The sequence below is a fragment of the Odocoileus virginianus genome, chromosome 11, assembly GCF_023699985.2.
Source record: "Odocoileus virginianus isolate 20LAN1187 ecotype Illinois chromosome 11, Ovbor_1.2, whole genome shotgun sequence".
Taxonomy (NCBI): Eukaryota; Metazoa; Chordata; class Mammalia; order Artiodactyla; family Cervidae; genus Odocoileus; species Odocoileus virginianus.
In genome coordinates this window covers 11,083,410-11,102,710 of record NC_069684.1, presented here as the reverse complement: position 1 = coordinate 11,102,710, position 19,301 = coordinate 11,083,410, and the positions used below count along the sequence as shown (strand labels likewise).

General features: G+C 46.4%; 1 protein-coding gene across 1 annotated transcript in view; it reads right to left on the bottom strand.

Annotated features, from left to right (window-relative positions):
- SMYD2 (SET and MYND domain containing 2) overlaps positions 1–18,123 on the bottom strand; it is a 50,882-nt gene extending 32,759 nt beyond the window's left edge. The window contains exon 1 of the mRNA XM_020899303.2: positions 17,699–18,123. Within this exon, the coding sequence (XP_020754962.1) occupies positions 17,699–17,871 (173 nt within the window). The 5' untranslated portion in view covers positions 17,872–18,123. The remainder of the gene's footprint in view (positions 1–17,698) is intronic.
- Positions 18,124–19,301: the final 1,178 nt, after the last annotated feature.

Genomic DNA, 19,301 nt, shown 5'->3' with positions numbered 1-19,301 from the left:
CTTCTCCCCAACCGTCAAAGAACAACAGAAAATCCTGTGAAATTTTGAGGGCTCACCAGCCACCTAGAATCTACTCACAGACTAGTGAAGTGTCTCTGAAACCAGAATTAAGACCCTCGATATAACGGACCAGGAAACTATTACCAAAAAAATGTCTTTATTAGCTCTACACCATACAAGAAGAAAACAAGGATTATAAACAGAGATCTTCCGCACATAGATGTGGGCAGTAAAGCTAATACGAAACCAAGGTTTGCTTTCAGCTTATTTGTTTTTGGCTTGTTTCGGATATTACCAAGGTAATATCCCAGGAAGGAAAAAAAACAACTGGGCTCTGGTGAACGCAGGAAGAACTCTAGTGGGATTTCATCAAAATAATACATCTCCCAAAGGCCAGGCTCCATTCAGCCTGGCTAGTCACCAAGTCCATGGCCACAGACAACGAAGACCAGGAAGAGAGAGCTAACTTGTCAGGATTGGCAGGAGGTTACATAATGCCAGTGGTTCTCGAGGTGTGGTCTGTAGACTACCGGAGGCCCAGCGACCCTTTCAGGGAGCCTGTGAGATCCAAACTATTTCCAGAATGTACTACTGCCTTTAGTGTCTTGACATTTGTGCTCTCGAAAGTGGAGGGTGCCTGCAGGGTGAAACCTGCAAGGCTTTGAAGTGAAGTGAAGTGAAAGTCGCTCAGTCATGTCCAACTCTTTGCCATCCCATGGACGAGCCCATGGAGTTCTCCAGGCCAGAACACTGGGGAGGGTAGCCTTTCCCTTCACCAGGGGATCTTCCCAACCCAGGGATCGAACCCAGGTATCTCGCATTGTAGGCAGATTCTTTACCAGCTGAGAGACAGGGCTTTAGTACAAATCAAAGCAGTGGGTAGTCACTGTATTCCACCCTTCCACACGCTCACAGCCAGGGGGGAAAAGCCAGTTTCACTTAAGAATACCCCTAAAGAAATCGAAACTGTGATACAAAAGAACTTAGCTATGAAACAGACTCACAGACTTAGAGAACAGACTTGTAGCTGCCAGGAGGTAAGGGATGGACCAAGAGTTTGGGATTAGAGAATGCAAACTATGACATGGTGATGGTTTAGTCACTAAGTCGTGTCCAACTCTTGTGACCCCATGGACTGTAGCTCGCCAGACTCCTCTGTTCACGGGATTCTCCAGGCAAGAGTACTGGAGTGGGTTGCCATTTGGATAAATAACAAGGTCCTACTGTATAGCACAGTGGACTATAGTCAATATCCTGTGATAAACCATAATGGAAAAGAATAAGAAAAAGAATGTGTGTGTGTGTGTGTATATATATATATATATGTAACTAAATATATATATATATATATATAACTAAATATATACATATCTAACTAAATCACTCTGCTATATAGCAGAGATTAACACATTATAAATCAACTAGAATTAGATAAATTAAAAAAAAGAATGTCCCTAATAAAGCAGTATGTGCATGCTCAGTCACTTCAGTTGTGTCCAGCTCTTTGCAATCCCATAGACTATAGCCCGCCTCTGTCCATGGAACTCTCCAGGCAAGAACACTGGAGTGGGCTGCATGTCCTCCTCCAGGGGATCTTCCCAACCTAGGGATCAAACCTAAGTCTCCTGCAGTTCCTGCATTATAGGTAGATTTTTTTTTTTTTTTTTTTTTACCACTGAGCCACTCGGGAAGCCCAATAAAGCAGTCACAAATATTAATGTCCTTGAATCTCGAGTCTTTGGTATGTATATTCTTGGCACCCTGAGATGAAGGGGGAAGAAGGCAAGAAGTATTTCTGCTCCTACTGAAGAATGAGGGTTATCTCAAGGATGAACTCTTGGCCATCCCTGGAGCTATAAACTGAACATGCCACTATTTTCTTGAAATATCACTTTTACTAGGAAGAACAACTTTAGACAAATTGGCTGTTCAGACTTGTGTATTTGGCAGGTATATTATGGACATAAATGAAGTGAGTCCATCACATCAAGGAAGATGATTGGCAATATTTGTTCCCAATGATAAAATGTGTGCTCTTAAGCAAAAATTAGAACTTTGGAACACATGTATCTGCTGCCCAGACTTTGACAGTCTCTCATCTGAAAGATTGGTGATGGTTTTAATAATTGTGGGGTTTTGTTTGTTTGTTTGATTTCATGGTTTGATGAGATAAAGTCTTAGGAGGTCTATATAACTGAGTGAACCAATGTTTTCCAAATGACTAGAGTATGATGTTTTAAAAATTACACATGGCTAAAAGAGTCACTCAAAGTACAAGACAGACTAAGGGTAACAGAGTACATAAAATGCACAGACATGGCTTCAGAGTGCACATTACAACTAATCTTTAAGACAAAAGCCACTTCACTGAGTTCTAACGGTGAATCAAAGAATATCCACAATTAACTGAAAAGGCTATTAAAATACTCCTTCCCTTCCAATGACACACCTATTTGAGGCCAGATTTCCTTCGCTTGCATCAACCAAAACTACATAACATGCCAGACTGAATTCAAAAGCATATCTGAGAATCCACTTGTATTCTTTAATCTCTCATTAAAGAGATTTGCAAAACTGTAAAACACCACTATTCTCATTAATTCTTTTGTTTTGAAGAAGAGTCCTCATTTTAAAAAACAAGTGCTTTATAATACTTTCTATTTTTAATTATAAATATGGCAAATATTGATAAATACCTAGGTGAACAAAAAAAAACTTCTTTGGAGTTCTCAGTTTTTATGGGTAGAGAGGGATCTTAAGAACAAAAAGTTTGAAAACTGCTGATCTCTTATAATAATTCCATCAGCTCCTTGAAGAAGTTATTATTCCTGCTTTTCAAATGAAGATACTGAAGGTCCTAGAGGTGAAATATCTAACCCAACATGGCCATTCAGCAAGTTGGTAGCAGAATTAGAATTCACACATCAAGGGACATATTTTGTCTCCGTCATGCAAAAATATCCTTCCTTGAGTATGGTGACATGATCAAGGAGCATATACTACAGCAAACAAAAATAATCTATGTGCCTAGATAAGGTAATAGCAGTAAGTAAATAAGTGTTAGTTGCTCAGTTGTATCAGACTCTTTGTGACCCCATGGGCTGTAGCCTGCCAGGCTCCTCCGTCCATGGCATTCTCCAGGCAAGAATATTGGAGTGGGAAGCTCTCCCTTCTCCAAGGGGGTCTTCCCAACTAAGGGACCGAAGCTGGAATAGCACTAATGAGTAAATAAAGGCATTCTTTACTCTGGTCTGCATAATGTCCTGGCTCCAGTGGAATCCTGTTAATGCTGTGCCATGCTGTACTTGGTCGCTCGATCGTGTCCGACTCTTTGTGACCACATGACTGTAGTCCACAAGGCTCCTCTGTCCATGGGATTCTCCAGGCAAGAGTACTGGAGGGGGTTGCCATGCCCTCCTCCAGGGGATCTTCCCAACCCAGGGATTGAACCCAGGTCTCCCACATTGCAGGCAGATTCTTTACCGTCTGAGCCACCAGGCAAGCCCAAGATACCAGAGTGGGTAGCCTATCCTTTCTCCTGTTAATGCTACTTGGCTTCAAAGATACAATGGGAAGAATCCAGTCATTTCTGAAAATGAGATCTAGGAAGGGGAACATCCCCACAGAAGGTTTCTTGACCAACTATGGCAGAGGAATCAATGTCACTTGAAGTGGACTGGAATTAGAATAAGGACTGATTTTGTATTCAGCCTGTGCAAAGAAGGTCCCTCTGTCTCATTCAGGCAGTAAATTCAGGCAGTAAATCCAGGTGTGTTTGCCACACTGGGCCAGTCCACGTGGCATTGCGTCCTCTGGGAACTGGGTGATAAAACACTGCGGCTCTCACAAAGGACAGAAAAGCCTTGCCTGGCTCAGATGCAGATGTCACTGTATATGTGCTTATGGAGTCATCTACCCGGCTTACCTGTGTGAACATCCTTCGCAAAGATTCTCCCAGCCAGACTGCCCTCAGCAGAGAGAAGGAGAAAAGCTAAGCCAGTTACTGACAGCGAACAGTTTAAGAATCTCCTTTGGTCTATTTGGTAATAGCAGTTCTCAGGGAAATGGGGTAAGGATGGGAACTCTTGTTTAAACTACCCAGATACGTGCTTCAGTTCTTCCCATAGCTTATCACCGGGCGAGACACACACACGGTCTGTAGGTCTAACGGTAGAAACCCCAATTACAATGTGCTGAGCTGGCTCGTGCGTGTGTGTGTGTGCGTGCGTGCGTGTGTGCTTCAGAGAGCAAAAAGTAGAGCTCCTGAGACTGCTGACTGCAAAGTTCAGCCAGAGAGAAACTTCATATGGGATATCCATTTTCACTGTCGGAATACACAAGGCTTTTAGAACAAACTCTGTGCCTGCAGAAGACCCAGCTATAAAGCTTTCATGTAACCTGATCTGAATTGTCCAGGAGGTTTGGAGAAAGACTGCAAAACAAGGAACAGAAAACTGCCCTCCGTGACCAAGGAATAAAGGTCATTTGGAGGAATGAAGCAAAATAACTGAAAAGGAAGGGAACTAAAGGAACATTAATGGTGAAATCACTCACAGCCTCTCAGAGTGGTTCTCAGCCTTGGCTGTGTCCGTCTGGGGTTGGGTACAGCTGGTCTCATTAGACTGGTCTGTGCTGGGAGTTTTAGAAAGCTATCCAGATTGAATGTGCCTCCATAATATACAACCGCTGGTCTAGGCCTATGGTCATCCATTTGGGTTGAGTGTTTTTGAGGGCAGAATTTGACCAAGAGTGTTGAAGCATTCTTCAACTCCTGCAGTCCAGACTGCTTACAATGTAACTCTTCTTAAGAATGACTCACACACAGGATGGATTAGGTGGTTTAGCCACCTTGATGATGGATGGATAGGTCGGAATAAAGTGGCAGACACTGTATTTTCTTACTATGACAAGCAAGTGTTCTGGAAGCCAGGCTCAGCTTTCTTTCTACCTCTTCCTGATTCCTGCTTCACAATGCAGGATGACTGTGCTGGGCTCTTTTTACTACTTCCCTGTCTCAAGCACCTCTCATGCTTGAGGTGCTATGCGATCTTGGGCAAGTTATTCATCCTTTCTGAACCTGTTTCCTCCACTATAAAGATACAATTTCTATCTTGCAGGTTTGTTATGTAAATTACATGAAAAAATATAAGTGAAGCCCACCACTACACTTTTAATTAGTCTTCATTCTTTTGTGGTTTTTTTCTTAAGTGATGTCAACTCCTGAAACATCTTCAGTACCATCTTGCTCAGACTCATATTTAGAGGATTTATGCTTCTAAAGCCTTTGTTTTACAGGCAAATATCTACTCTGCTGTGAATGGAAGGGCTCTTTGAACTTAAGAAATGGTTCCATCCACAAAAGGAGGACAGAAATGTGACAGGAAAATGCAAGTGTGTGATTATTAGTGGCTGAAACAGAAGACACGCTCCTGTCATTTTCGACAGGAGGAGACACGCGCAGTGATTAATTTTCTTGCTTTTAAAATTCGGAAGCCGGGAAGATCAACAAGTTAGGATTGTAATTAACAACTCCTGCTAGTTAATGCACTGCCGCAGGTGCTGTGGGTCCAGATAATAAGGATTTGATCCTGTAAGCTCCCTCCTTTCTGCTACCGAAATGAATGCTTTGTGGGTTTTCCCCATGAAAGAGAAGGATACTGGCATGGAGTGGGTTTGCAATAACAATTACTTTTAACTAACGGTGATAGAAGAAGTGACAAGGAGGCTCTGCTGAAGAGAGGCAGCCTCGGCCAAATTAAAAAAGAGAAAAGGGAAAAAGCCCCAGCGGCACAATATAACTTCACCAGGGGTTGAAATAAGACAATCAGAAACAAAGTTAGCCTCCCACCCAGAGTGAGTGGTTCCACTAGCAAATTTTTACTGGAGAGAAATAAAAATTGGAGGAATTGTGGCAGAACCCTATTATAACCCTGGTCAGGGGACAAGGATAATACTCAGGGTACGGGTTTTTGTGTAATCCTGAAGGATGCTCCATGAAGCACTTTAATCCACAATGCAACAGTGAAACAGGACCTGCTGCGGGAGCTTCTTCCCAGAGCAGGGCTGAACCTTCCCCCCAGGCATCCGGCTTTGTTCTGCGGCTTGTTAAAAGTTAGAGCCCAGGGCCTCCAGGGAAGCGGGAAATATTTAGGGCAGTGAGGTAGCAACTAACAGGTTTTCCCAAATATTGGAACAGAAGCTGTGATTTACAAGGAGAAAGAGGGGGCTTGGTGGTCAGCACTGAAGAGTTGACCTTGTCATAAAAATGATGACCCTGGGGGAAATGGAGTGACACAGGTCAAAGGGTAGAAAGTTTTGGTTGAAAGAAGAAAAAGGTCTGAGAATCTACTGGATGGCATGGTGACTACAGATAATAATACAGTAGAGGATGCTTGAAAGTTGCTGAGATTTGAGCTTAAGCATTCTTGTCACACAAAAGGAAGTTACCTACATGAGGGGATGGATGTGCTGATTATCTTGATCTTAGTAATCATTCCACCGCCTCTATGTACACCAGATCATCATGCTGCACACTTTAAATACAATCATACTTGTCAATTCTTCCTCAATAAAGCTAAAAAAAATACTGGAGACATGACTCTCCACATCACTGACTCACAAAAATCAAACTCAGTAATGAAAAAACAGAGAGGATGCTGATTTAAGATTTGTTTCAATGAAGGCTCTAGGGAAGCCTGGCATGCTGCAGTCCATGGGGTCGCAAAGAGTCAGACACAACTCAGCAACTGAACAACAGCAAAGACTCTAATTGAGATGAAGTCTTCATCTGCCTTAGAAGGAAAAAAATTCATGAGGCTTATGGATAGAGCAGAGAACTACTCAGCCTATAGAACAGTGACGATGAATCTTTTCAGCCACTGGACAGCACCTACGACCAAACCTCATCTTGTAGGCCCTGCAAAATCCCTAACAGCTGAAGCCTGCGTGAAGAACAGATGTGTACGCTTTTAAATTGAACATTCTCCTCCGAAATTCTGTACATGAACTTTTGTGGGAGATCACAATGACGCTTCCTTGCAATTTGTCTTTGACCTCTCTGATGCTTACCAATGAGGAAGTCAAAATGAAAGAAACAACAAACTCGTTTTTAACTTAGTTCTCTCCTAAAAAAACTGACCATAAGTAGGAGCCACCATTAGAAGAATGGGGAATGACGCAGCACCATTGTGGGGGAACTGGAAAGACCACTTATATTTTGTTTAGGTCTTAAGTGAAAAAAGCAGAAAGGGATAATGCCTGGCAGGGTGGAAAGAGCACTGAATATTGAGGACTTGAGCAGTCAAGATTCTGCCCTGAAGCCAGGGATCGATGAAGTGTTCTTAAGTATCTATAAGGATCCATTTCCAAGAACGAACAGAGAAGGTGATGAGGCCTGCCCACAGAGCTGTTAGTAAAATAAGACTGCAGAAATGAGACTACTCATTTGATAAATACTTGCTGAGGTCACAGGCCTCAGGCTAAGTGCTGGAGCTGCAAGGTTGAAGAAGACCCATTGTCTGTGGTCAAGGAGCAAGTGTGATGAAGGAAGTGTGCAGAAGGTGCTAGGGTGCAAACACACGCATGTATGCATGTACCACCATGAGCGCTCTGGAGATGCTGAGTGAAATGGACGCTGCAGAGCAAACTGGGCCCGAACAGCGCCACGCCCAGCCTTGGGGGCACGCCAGCAGGTGGCCTGGACCCTCCAGTGGCCTTCCACCGGGCCACTCTCTGAAGATGCACAGAAACAGAAGCTGGCGGTGGGCTGCTTTGCCTACTTTGTGCCTAGAAAATATTTAGCAGGTAGGTGCCCCGGAAGGCCTGAACACATGCTGAAATCAATTTACTATTGAGTGAAATAAGTCAACTGTTAAGTTTCCGAATCTCTACAACTTGATGACCCTGCAAGTTTTTAAGGTGAAAAAAAACCCTAAAGCTTTTTAAGTTGTATTTAGAAACATGTCTAAATACAACTTAAAAAGCTTTATGGACATGAGTTTGAGTAGGCTCCGGGAGTTGGTGATGGACAGGAAAGCCTGGTGTGCTGCAGTCCATGAGGTCACAAAGTCAGACACAACTGAGCAACAGAACTGAACTGATTCAAGTGTATGAGTAAACCAAATTTCATCAAATTTCAAAAAAATGTCTACGCAAAGTGCTGCTATTTTAACACAACACAGGGATGCTACAGTTTCATTTGACCCAGTATTATCTGATCAGAGTTCTCCCTTAGTTTGCATAAGTCATGAACTAGAGTGTGTACTTAAACTTCTCAGTTAAGTTTCCTTTATGACATATGTGGATTATCAGTGTTTGATGAAAGAAAGCACTGAACTCAAAACATTACTGCCTTTAACAAAAACTCTGCTAAAATGACAAAGTTCAAGGCACTACTGCTGCTGCTGCTAAGTCGCTTCAGTAGTGTCCGACAGCATCAACTAAAAATTGCCACTTGCTATCTGCTTCTACAAGGATGATATCACTAGCCACTGCAGTCACTGACCTTCAACCGTGGTCTGAAAAGAGTCCCGGGCAGAGGCGAGGAGTGAGGCACTCTGTGCTCTGGGAAGAAACAGCAGAACAGGCCTTCAGATAGCTAGAAATTTTCAGACAATGTTATGAGCCCAACTTCTGACATCTCCTCCTATCTAGAAAAGCACTAAAATCATTAGCGGAGACATTTGCTCCTCGTGACTAGTTGCAACCTTCTGGAGACTCTTTGCAACCCCACGGACAGTAGCACACAGGGTTCCTCTGTCCATGGGATTCTCCAGGCAAGAATACTGGAGAGGTTGCCATGCCCTTCTCCAGGGGATCTTCCCGACCCAGGGATGGAATCTGGGTCTCGCATTACAGGCAGATGCTTTACCCACTGAGCCACCAGGAAGCCCCATCTTGGGCCTGGCGGTAACCTTCCGCTGTGCGTTTCACCAAAATCAAACTTACGCGGACCTCCCCTACCCACCTCTTCGGAGCAGGGCCTCAGAGCTATCTGAGAAGCTCTCTCTTGGGCAGTAAGTCCTCATTCTGCCCCCAATAAAACTTAATTCACGACTCTCATGTTCTGCCTTTTCTTTTCAGTCTGCAGTGTGTAAAATAAAGATGAATAAAACCGACTGGAACATAAGCTTCGTGGTGGGAGGGACTTCTGTTCCTTTTTTCACTGGGATTCAGAACCTAGTGTGTGCTCAGGCGCTCAGTCGTGTCCGACTCTGTGTGACCCCACGGACTGTAGCCCACCAGGCTCCTCTGTCCATGGGAGTCTCCAGGCAGGGATACTGGAGTGGGTTGTCATCTCCTTCTCCAAGGGATCTTCCCGATTCAGGGAGCGAACCTGCATCTCCCACAGTGGCAGGCAGATTCTTTTACCACTGCACCACTTGGGAAGCCCAGAACCACAGTGAATGAATGCCCCATAAATATAAATATTTGCTGAATATATTAAAAACAGAATCCCTGCTCTCAGACAGCTTACCATCTGCCCATCATTAAATGTCTCTTACTGTTGAAGTTTTAAGAACCTGTGAGACTATCACTGACAGTGATCATCACTCTCTAGAGATTTATGCAGCTGAGGGGTAAGAGATTTTTTCAGGTGGCACAAGTGAGGAAAATCAACAGGATCTAAGCCCAGGGCCCACATCCCTTGAAGAGCCTTTCCTGGTCCTCACAGACTCAAGACAAAAAGCTCCTCTGGTCCAACATCTTTTCATTTTGTCACAGATGGCAACATAACTCCTTTTAAGTGCCAGGATATAAAATCTTGAGATTTTTATTTGGCTCAGATGAAAAAGTGCATCCTGTTGTCAGCCAGACTTCCTTTGCACCTCCCTCCCCCAGGATACGCCTATGTCTTCAGGCCTTGGTGTGAAATTCGCTTCTCCTGAGGGAGTCAGCCTTATTCTTCCTCTCCCCCAGTGGGGACTGCAGATTCCCTGGGCGATGAGATGTCCTGTTCATCGCAGTGCACTTGCGGATACACAGTGGTGTCTCAGCTATCACAGCAAGCATTTATTTTGGTTTCTAGGGACTATAAACTTGTGAAACAAGCACTTATGTATTCTTGGATGCACTCCTTCTTTAAGAAGCGAACCCAATCCACTTGAATAATGCACACGCCATATTTCCACTCAGTCATCAGAAACCTTCCACTTAGCCCCTAGGTTTTATGTTAATGCATCGGCACAAGGAGTCCCACAGTATTTTTAAATTTTTGATGGAAGGAAAATCTGAGACACGCAGCTGGATTCTCAACAAATGCATGGACTAGAAAGATAAGTTGTTTCCTGAACCCTCAAGACACTTTGGTCTTATTTTCCTGCTAAATTGCATATCTCTGGCCTTCAGAGAAGTCTAGAAGAGATCGGATTTCCTTCTGTTCTATTGTGCCGGCGTGAACGCCTTTGCAATTGAAAAGGAGGCCTCCGAGGGTGGTAGGAACAGAGTCACAGAAGTTACACAAAGTGAGGTGTGTGGCTTTGTGACTGGTTAGAGCGCCCGTGCTAATGAGGCCAAGGTCGTGGGTTCAGCCCCTGAAAAGGCAGTTACTTCAGTCAATTCCCTGCTGGAGGACTGCACCCCTAAACTCCCACAGATTCACTAGAAATCCAGAGATGCGAGGGTTGGGATGAGAATGGGAGACTGATGGTGGTGTACAGAGACTGATCACATTAATACAAATCCCTTGAGAGAGGACAGAGCCCTCTAGTCCCAGAGTGGGCCCCTCTCCAGGGGCAAGGGGACGGCCCCAGAAGCGACTAACCTCCAGGCTGACCAGCGCTCTGTTGTGCTCACTCAGTCGTGTCTGACTCTTTGCAATCCTATGGACTGTAGCCCGCCAGGCTCCTCTGTCCATGGGGATTCTCCAGGCAAGAGTACTGGAGTGGGTTGCCATGCCCTCCCCTCCAGGGGATCTTCCCAACCCAGGGATCAAACCCAGGTCTCCCACATTCCAGGCAGATTCTTTACCATCTGAGCCACCAGGGAAGCCCAAGAATCCTGGAGTGGGTAGCCTATCCCTTCTCCAGGGGATCTTCCCGACCCAGGGATCGAACCGGGGTCTCCTGCATTGCAGGAGCTACCGGGGAAGCCCCTCCAGAAGGGGGCTCATAGCCTGCATCTGGTCAAATACAATCAGGGCACCCTGCTCCAGGTCTGCCTAGTTCCCTGGTGGTGATCAGGACTAGATACTCATGGACTCAAAGGCAAGCAGGCAAAGCAGAGCCCAGCTGCCTTTGAGAGCAACAGGACATGGGAATGCAGAATCAGTAAGAGAGGAGAAATTTCAACCCAATTGTCCTGGCACAGGTCAAATGAAAGCATTCCTCAAACTGAGAAATGTGATCACTTACCTTCACGTCTGAAGTACAAAAAGCAAGATGTGCGTATGGTGGGAATGACCTTAGTTATTGATGACTCCAGTTACAGAAGGGATATTTGTAATTATTGACTGCCTCTTCGGGATGCAGAAATACAGCGGCTTAAAATGACAGTGATTTCATATTTTCTTAATATTGACGAGAAAAAGAAAGGGGATATGACCCTCAGGTAAAAGAGTTAAGTCTCAAACACCAAAATCAAGTAGAAACTTTCTTTGCAGTTTTCTGTTTCAAGTTCTGTAAGATAACTCTGCTGTCCCAGGTTCCTACCAATTCTGAGTTCTGTTGAAAATCAGGTGCTGCCAAACTACAGCCCTGAGCCCTGAATCTTCCCAAAGAAATTTAAGACATTTCTGAGCATCTTTTAAAGAATCTTCAGACAGACAGCATGCCATATGCTTTTCCTACAGGAATACCATGAGGGGCCTTCAGCACAGCTGCATCATGAATTCTATTCCCAAACCATGTCTGTTTAACTTTGCACAGAGCAAAGTTCTGAAGAGTGGGCCTGTTTAAGAAAAAAAAAAAAAAATAGGCGGATGTGGTTAATATCCTCACGCTGCCCTACCAGAGCACACAGAAACAATCTCTCTGTATGTACCTATAAAGATGAAGACGACAAACTCCTTTTAAATAATATGAGCATATTTAAAAATATCCCAGACTTCCTTGGTGGTCCAGTAGTAAAGTGTCCATCTGCCAATGCAAGGGACCTGGGTTCAATCCCTGGCCTGGAAGATCCCACAAGCCATGGGGCAACTAAGCCCGTGTGCCACAGTGACTGAGTGTGAGGACTGCAACTACTGAAGCCCACGTGCCTAGAGACTGCGCTCTGCAACGAGAAAGGCACCGCAATGAGAAGCCTGTGTACCTCGACAAAGAGCAGGCCCCCCACCACCGCAACTAGAGAAAGGCCGCACACAGCAACAAAGACCCAGCGCAGCCAAACTAAACAAATAAAAATGAAATTAAAAAAATAAAAATATTGCAAACTCACAAAAGGACCAAAGCCTCATTTTTTTTTTACATTTTATCAGGTAATAGTGGATGATACAGAAGAACATATGCAGTTGTTAGGCAAATTCCAAAGTGTTAGAATAAAAAAAAAATTCTCTGAAACCACAGCAGCATAAGATATAAATCCAAGAATGATAAATCAATTGATTTTTCTGAACTTTTAGAAACAATGCATTAATCTGTTGAATTATCCACAGGGGCAGGGGGAAGCAAAAGAGAAGAGGTGATAAAAATTGCGTTCACTTGAGAAAGCAGAAGTGACTTACGTCCTCGTGTCCAGGTGTGAACCACACGGTAGTTTCAGGTTGAAAGGGACAGAGATACATGTGGCTGATTCATGTTGATATATGGCAGAGACCAGCACAATATTGTAAAGCAATTATTGTCCAATAAAAAATTTTAAATTAAAAAAAAAATAAGGACAGTGAAGGAAAACCACACTCAGAACAGAAAGACACAGTTCCCCTCCATTAAGAGGCTGGCCCTTAGGAGGCACTCAATATCTGCCCCCAAAAATGGGAAATTCAAGGAAACAACTTTTCCAACACTCAGTTACTTCCTACGTAACACGGGACAAGGCCTTCTCTACACAAGCCATCCTTGGGAGGATCAAAACACAAATGTCCCTGGAAACGCTTTATGAGCTGCGAAGAGCAACACGATTTAAAGGAATATCATTTTATATGGGATCTTCAAATTTTTGTGATTGAGAGGATAATGTGCAATTGCTTTTTGGAGGGAAAGGGGTTAGATGGTGGTTCTAACTCACCAGGGTTTGAATTTCACTTAGGATATCTATCCTGCTGCCAGTCTGTCTCTTTCATTTCAAATCGCTCCTAATCGTGCAGCTTGGTCACTGGGCCCTGATACGCTAGGACAGAAATGATGCTCCCTGCATGTGAAAAATGTGTGTGTCCTGGCACTGCACACACCTGAAGTCTTGCAGGACTGCTCCTTGCCACAGCTGAATCACGCTGAAGGCAGACAGCAGAGAAGAGTCGTGGTATCCTTGCTAGGTGGAACATTCTGTTTTCCTCCGTCTCTTACTTCAAACATTTGTTTGATTCCAGGGTAAAAAGAGTATTAAAGTCGTTAATCATCTTGGAGCTACACAAGGCTCTTTTAAAAAATAACTAAATAAAGCTTTACCTGTGTAGGCTGATCATATCATGTTCATCAGGTTTTGAGAAATACTGAAAACTGGTCTCAGACACCCATTATTTATACTGTTGAATGGAAGGTTGAGAGCCACTGCTTTCAACTCTGGGTCAACTTGCCATCTGAATGATGATTCCCCTGGCCAACAAGGGACAATATTTTCTTCCCAGTACTCCCCAGCTCAACCCGACCGCCATAAAAATGTCCCTGAAATGAGAATATGTTCTCACACTATTTAACATTTAGCCAACAGAACTCATCAAACAAGTCCATAGAAGCGAGACACCGAGCCAATTGTGACACCTCCCGAGTGGTCTGGGTTGTACTGGGCACTTGATTTCCCTGACTCGGGACCAGCTCAGTAGGTAGGTGCTAACGCGCACTGCTTACAGATAACGGAAGCTGGGAGTCCGTGCGTGCATGCTAAGCTGCTTCAATCATGTCTGACTCTGTGTGACCCTATGGGTTGTAGGCTGCCAGGCTTCTCTGTCCATGGGATTTCCAGGCAAGAATACTAGAATGGGTTGCCATGCCCTCTTCCAGGGGATCTTCCCCACCCAGGGATCGAACCTGCATCTCTTATGTCTCCTGCACTGACAGGTGGGTTCTTTACCACTAGTACCACCTAGCAAGCCCAGAGGGGCTAAATAATTTGGCTCAAGACAATCCATCAGGAAGGGACGAAACCAGAATTCCAACCTGGTCAATCTGGCCCCAAAGTCCCTCCTTTGCAGTCTCTAAGTAAAAGAAAAACTTGAAATACTGAAATGTTGAAAATGGTAACCCAATATTTCATTATCTACTATACACATGGCTGAACTTAATATTCTTTAGTGTCACTTTTTAGAGGAAATCTGTTGTGTGTGTGTGTGTGTGTGTGTGTGTGTGTGTACACATATACCTTTTTGGGGGGAACACCATGCAGCATGAGGGGTCTTAGTTCCTGGACCAGGGATGGAAACCTATGATCCCTGCAACAGAAGTGTAGATTCTTAACCACTGGACCACAAGGAAAGTCCTTGTTGGCTATTTTAATCTTCCCACCCATTTCTTTAAAACACATGTAAAAAGATGCAGGGAATCGATTATTGGAGCATGTGCCCATAGAAAGCGAAAGTCACTCAATCATGTCCAACTCTTTGGGACCCCATGGACTGTAGCCCACCAGGCTCCTCTGGCCATGGAATTCTCCAGGCAAGAATACAGGAGTGGGTTGCCATTCCCTTCTTCAGGGATTTTCCTGACCCAGAAATCAAACCCGGGTTTTCTGTACTGGCAGGCGGATTCTTTATCACTGAGCTACCCAGGAAGCCCTCTCACATGGAACGCAGGATTACAGATTTTTCCCTTTCTGAGACAAATACTAGCAAGTGTTAAAATACATTAAATATCAAGTGAAAAAGTGTGCCACTAATTATGGACCAGGCCAACGTATGTGCATGTGCACGTGTGCACACATGTGTGTGTGTGTGTGTGTGTGTGTGTGTGTGTGTATACCAAAAAAAAAAAAATCTGAGAGGTCTGATGAGGACAGCTCCCAACTTGAAGACATTTATATTTTTAGGAGCTGCCTCTTAGCAGCTGAGGCAAGATACACATCTTCCCAAGTGTCACCCTGAGAAAATGTGATACAGATGCAAACCTTTGCCTGTGTTACCCTGACAGTGAGAATTCCACTTTGCTGTGACTTAAGAGACTTCCTATTATTTTTCCATGTACAGAACATACTTATTTCTGAAAAACATCACTTCTTTTCCTTCAAAATAAGTCAAACCCTGATACAATTAATATGATAGGGAGGATCTCTGCAGGCTCATTTGTCTTAAGCAATATTATTTACCTTCAACTTCTGGCACAAGAAACAATATGTGCAGTTTTCTTTTTATGGCAGGGGAGGGGAAGTCACGGATCAGTATTTGAGAATTCTGCTCCTACCCCTGGGGGAACCATGGGGACATATACATGTACCTCTAGTATAGCTGGACAGAATAATCTATCCTCAGTCTATACAAACAGCTGACAGAGGAAACAGTGCTAAATCTTTGAGATTGATCTAGCCACTAATTCTAAGTGAACTGGATTTAATAGAAACCACAGAGTGAGTACATAGATATTTCTGATTTCACAGGTGTCATGATGTCATCATATCTTGTGTGTTATTTTAGCTGATTTCAAATGAGTACTCAGGGAGAGAGAGAGGAAAGGAACTGTGGGTGTTGACAGAAGTTCACCTAAGCCAGAGAAAAGTGGGGAAGGTGCAGTGGTCCCTCCCCAGTATAGGGGGCAGCGCCGGAGAAGGGTCTAAGGCAACAGTGACACTAATGAATGTCATTCAGAAAAAGGGAAACTAAGGCAAATGCTGTCCCATAGGGCGGGGAGATTGGCCACTCCGCACCTGACTGCACCTTCCTGTCTGGAGGTGAGGGCGTGTGTAGTAGGTACAGTTCGGAGGCGAAAGAGAACCATCTCTCCGCTCTGCGGCTCCACTGCGAACCCAGCTGGATTTGATCTAAAATTCACCGGAGGAGTGGTCTGGTAACAGACATCTGAGCACCTACTGGGAGCCTGGTCCCGCAGTCTTCTCCGCCACGATGGATCCCAGGAATCACCAGGATCCCTGCTGGAGGAGGGAGGCCCCTCCGTGCAGGGTGACCTGCTCTGCTCCTGCCACTCCAGACACCCACGCTGCTTCAGACTCTGAGCCACAGCAAGGCTCAGAAGATCAAGGGACCAGACACAGCAGCCTTTTTAACTTTGGGAAAACCCAATGCTCACTTCACTCAAACGTCGCAAAGTGGTGCCATGACCCTTTAGCTCTTGGCTCACCAATTCAAAGAGACACATCACATACAGCCCTTAAGCTGCCCACGGCATGATTCTGTGTCTAGTTCCTTTCCAGGTCCCCCCAAAGCGGAAGACAGCTCTGGCAGGGAGTCTGGGCAAGATGACTATAGTATTTAGCTTTTGTCCCTTCTTTTGCTCTGTCTTAACCGTGGAATAAGATGAACATATCTCAGGCACTGAGTTCTTCGGCATGTGCTGGACTGGAGACCTGTATTCAAAAGCTACCTGCAAACCTCAGGTGGGCTTAATCTAGCCCAGGAATCTCCACTTCGAAGATGAAGAAACTGAGGTTCAAAGAAAGTAAAGCAGGGTCCGGGAAGGTCCCATGGCATAAACTCCAATGCCATGCTTCCTGCCTCAGTCCTTTTATTGAAGACTTAGCTAGGTAGGCAATGCGCAGAACTGAGGACTGAGGACATCAGATTTCATTTTCTTAACTATAAAGGTGAATATATATACTTCCTCTCTGGGCAGTAGTTATCTCCCCCTTCAAATGGAAAGGGTTACATTCATGATTTCTAACGGAGCCTTTCAGGTCGGAAACTATCATAAGGCTTGAAGATATAATTATACGTTGGTGTATGTGAATATATACACACATAACACACATACATGATCGGCTCCATTTAAATACCAATTCCAACCAGGCGTTTTGCCTAATCCACCAAGCAACCAGGTTTTCCCAACCCCAAACCAGGGCTAGATCTCGTCCCTCCATTGCAGTCCCTCTGAACCCCGGCTCGGTGTCCCCTGGCTTCTCCCAAAGATCAAGTGCAGAGGGTGACAGGAAAGACGAGGGGCCACGTACTTCACATGAAATACGAAGTGTCATTAATTTTAAGTTCCTTGGCGGAAACACGGCAAGTCTGCGGCAGCGCGGGGCTGGGGCGGGGCGTAGATCACCTCACAGGAAGCACAAATGAAAGGTGACTTGTGGATGTGGCCGCTGCGCGAAACCTGGGGCCCCGCCGGCCAAGCGCCGAGTGGCCAGGGCTGGGGAGCAAGCCTGGCTCCGAGCCCACGTGTTGCAGGCACGACCCTGCCCTGGCGGGTTCGCACTGCCCGCCGGGGCCAGCAGGGAAACGTGGCGTGGTGCAGGGCGTGCGGCGGGAATTTGGCGGGTCTTGCCGAGCGCACGTGGCCCGGCCAGTCCCGGGTTCCAGGGCTGCCCCCCCGCCCCCCCGCCGCCACACCAGCCCCCGGAGCCGCGGGCGCTAGGACCCCGCGAGGCGCGCGCACTCCCGCCCGCCCGCGCGGGCGGCGCCCCCGGAGCCCCCGCGCGCCCGCCGGCGCCGCCCTACCTGGCGAAGCAGAACTCGCAGTGGTTGCCGCGCTCGCTGACCGTGAGCACGTAGGCGTAGGCCGGGCAGGAGAAGAGCAGGTCCCCCACCTGGAAGGGCTGCAGGGCCCGCAGCCCCCGGCCCTTGCCGGGGCTGCAGAAGCGCTCCAGCCCGCCGTCGCCCTCGGCCCTCATCCCGGCGGCCGGGCTGGCGCGGAGGGTGGCCCCCCGCGGCTGCGGCTCCCTGCGCGCTGTTATTGGAGCAGCGTCACCCGGAGTCGCGGGGGCGGGAAGCCGCCCGCGGACGCGGCGGCCACCGCTTCCCCGGAAGGGACGGCGGCCCCGCCCGGCGCTCGCGCGCCCCCGGGAGGCGGGGGACCCGGTCCCGCGGCCCCGCCCCGCGCGCGGGACCCTCGCCCGCGGCCCCGCACTCGGCCGACTGTCGGCCGCCGTGGCCGCAGCTCGGAGCTGCGTCCCCCCGGGGCGGCTCCAGGCAGGAGGGCGGAGGCGTGTGCGTCCCGGCGGAGGGCGCGGGCCGCGGCCGCGTTCCGGTGGGCGGGATGGGGTTGCGGTGGGGCAGGTACCCCGCGCCTCCCCTGGACCAGCCAGAAGGATGGCCCGCGCTGGGTTAATAGAAGTTGGTGGCGTTGGGGGGCAAGATGCTTCTCAACCTTCAGTTCGGTTTCTCTGTCCTTGTCGAGAACCCTAGAAGGAGTCCTCGGGGAACAACGAAAGGAAACCGCAGTAGGAAACTGATGTGCCGAGGGGAGCCGAGGGTTAAAAGGTGCTTCCCCAAGGTCAAAGGTTTTTAGAGCCCTGTGTGACTCCCAGGGAGTCTCAAGTATTGATTGTGAACCTACTCTTTTTTTTTTCCTCTGCCCCTCCGGTGGAAGTTAATTACGTGGACGGAAAAAGGAAGTGCACTGGGTCAGGCTTGCTCACTCAGACTCTGCGTACAGGCAACGATGCGGAGGCTGGAGATAGATAACCTTGCAGTCAAGGAACTTAAGACTTGCCTGGGGGCAATGCCGGGCTGTGGCCAGAGCACAGGGCTAGGGATCGAACCGGCTTGACCACGCAATTAGGTTATGAGTCACAGGATTTTCCGTATGAGAAAGAAGGGTTTAATCTGTTCCGCATAGGAGTGTGGAAAGGCTGCAATTGATGTGTGGCTGTAAGGACTCCGTGTATGAAGAGAGGATTTAGTAAAAGCACTAATACTTAAAGTGTGATCTCAAACTAGGTTGCCTGTGTAAGTTTAGGAGTAGTTCAGCAAAGGGTAAGATCAATGTGATCTGAGTATGTAATCAGAATTTTTGACCCTTCAATAAAACTAAAATGAATAAGCCTCTGGCCTCCCTGAAGAGAAGAATACATCATGGATACTCTCCCATTTAGACAGTTTAAGAAGCATTCACTGAGCACCCACGGTGGCCAGTCAGTGGGGTAGAAAGGGGCAAAATGTAGGCCTGGGCCTTTGCATTCCATACATTCACAATCCTTATTGGATGTTATGGGGTCAAACACTGGGCTAAGTGGCTTACACACATTACAGCCATAAATATGTAATTCTGACTGCCCAGTGAGTTAGGTGTTACATGTTTCCCATTTCCAAAACTAGGACA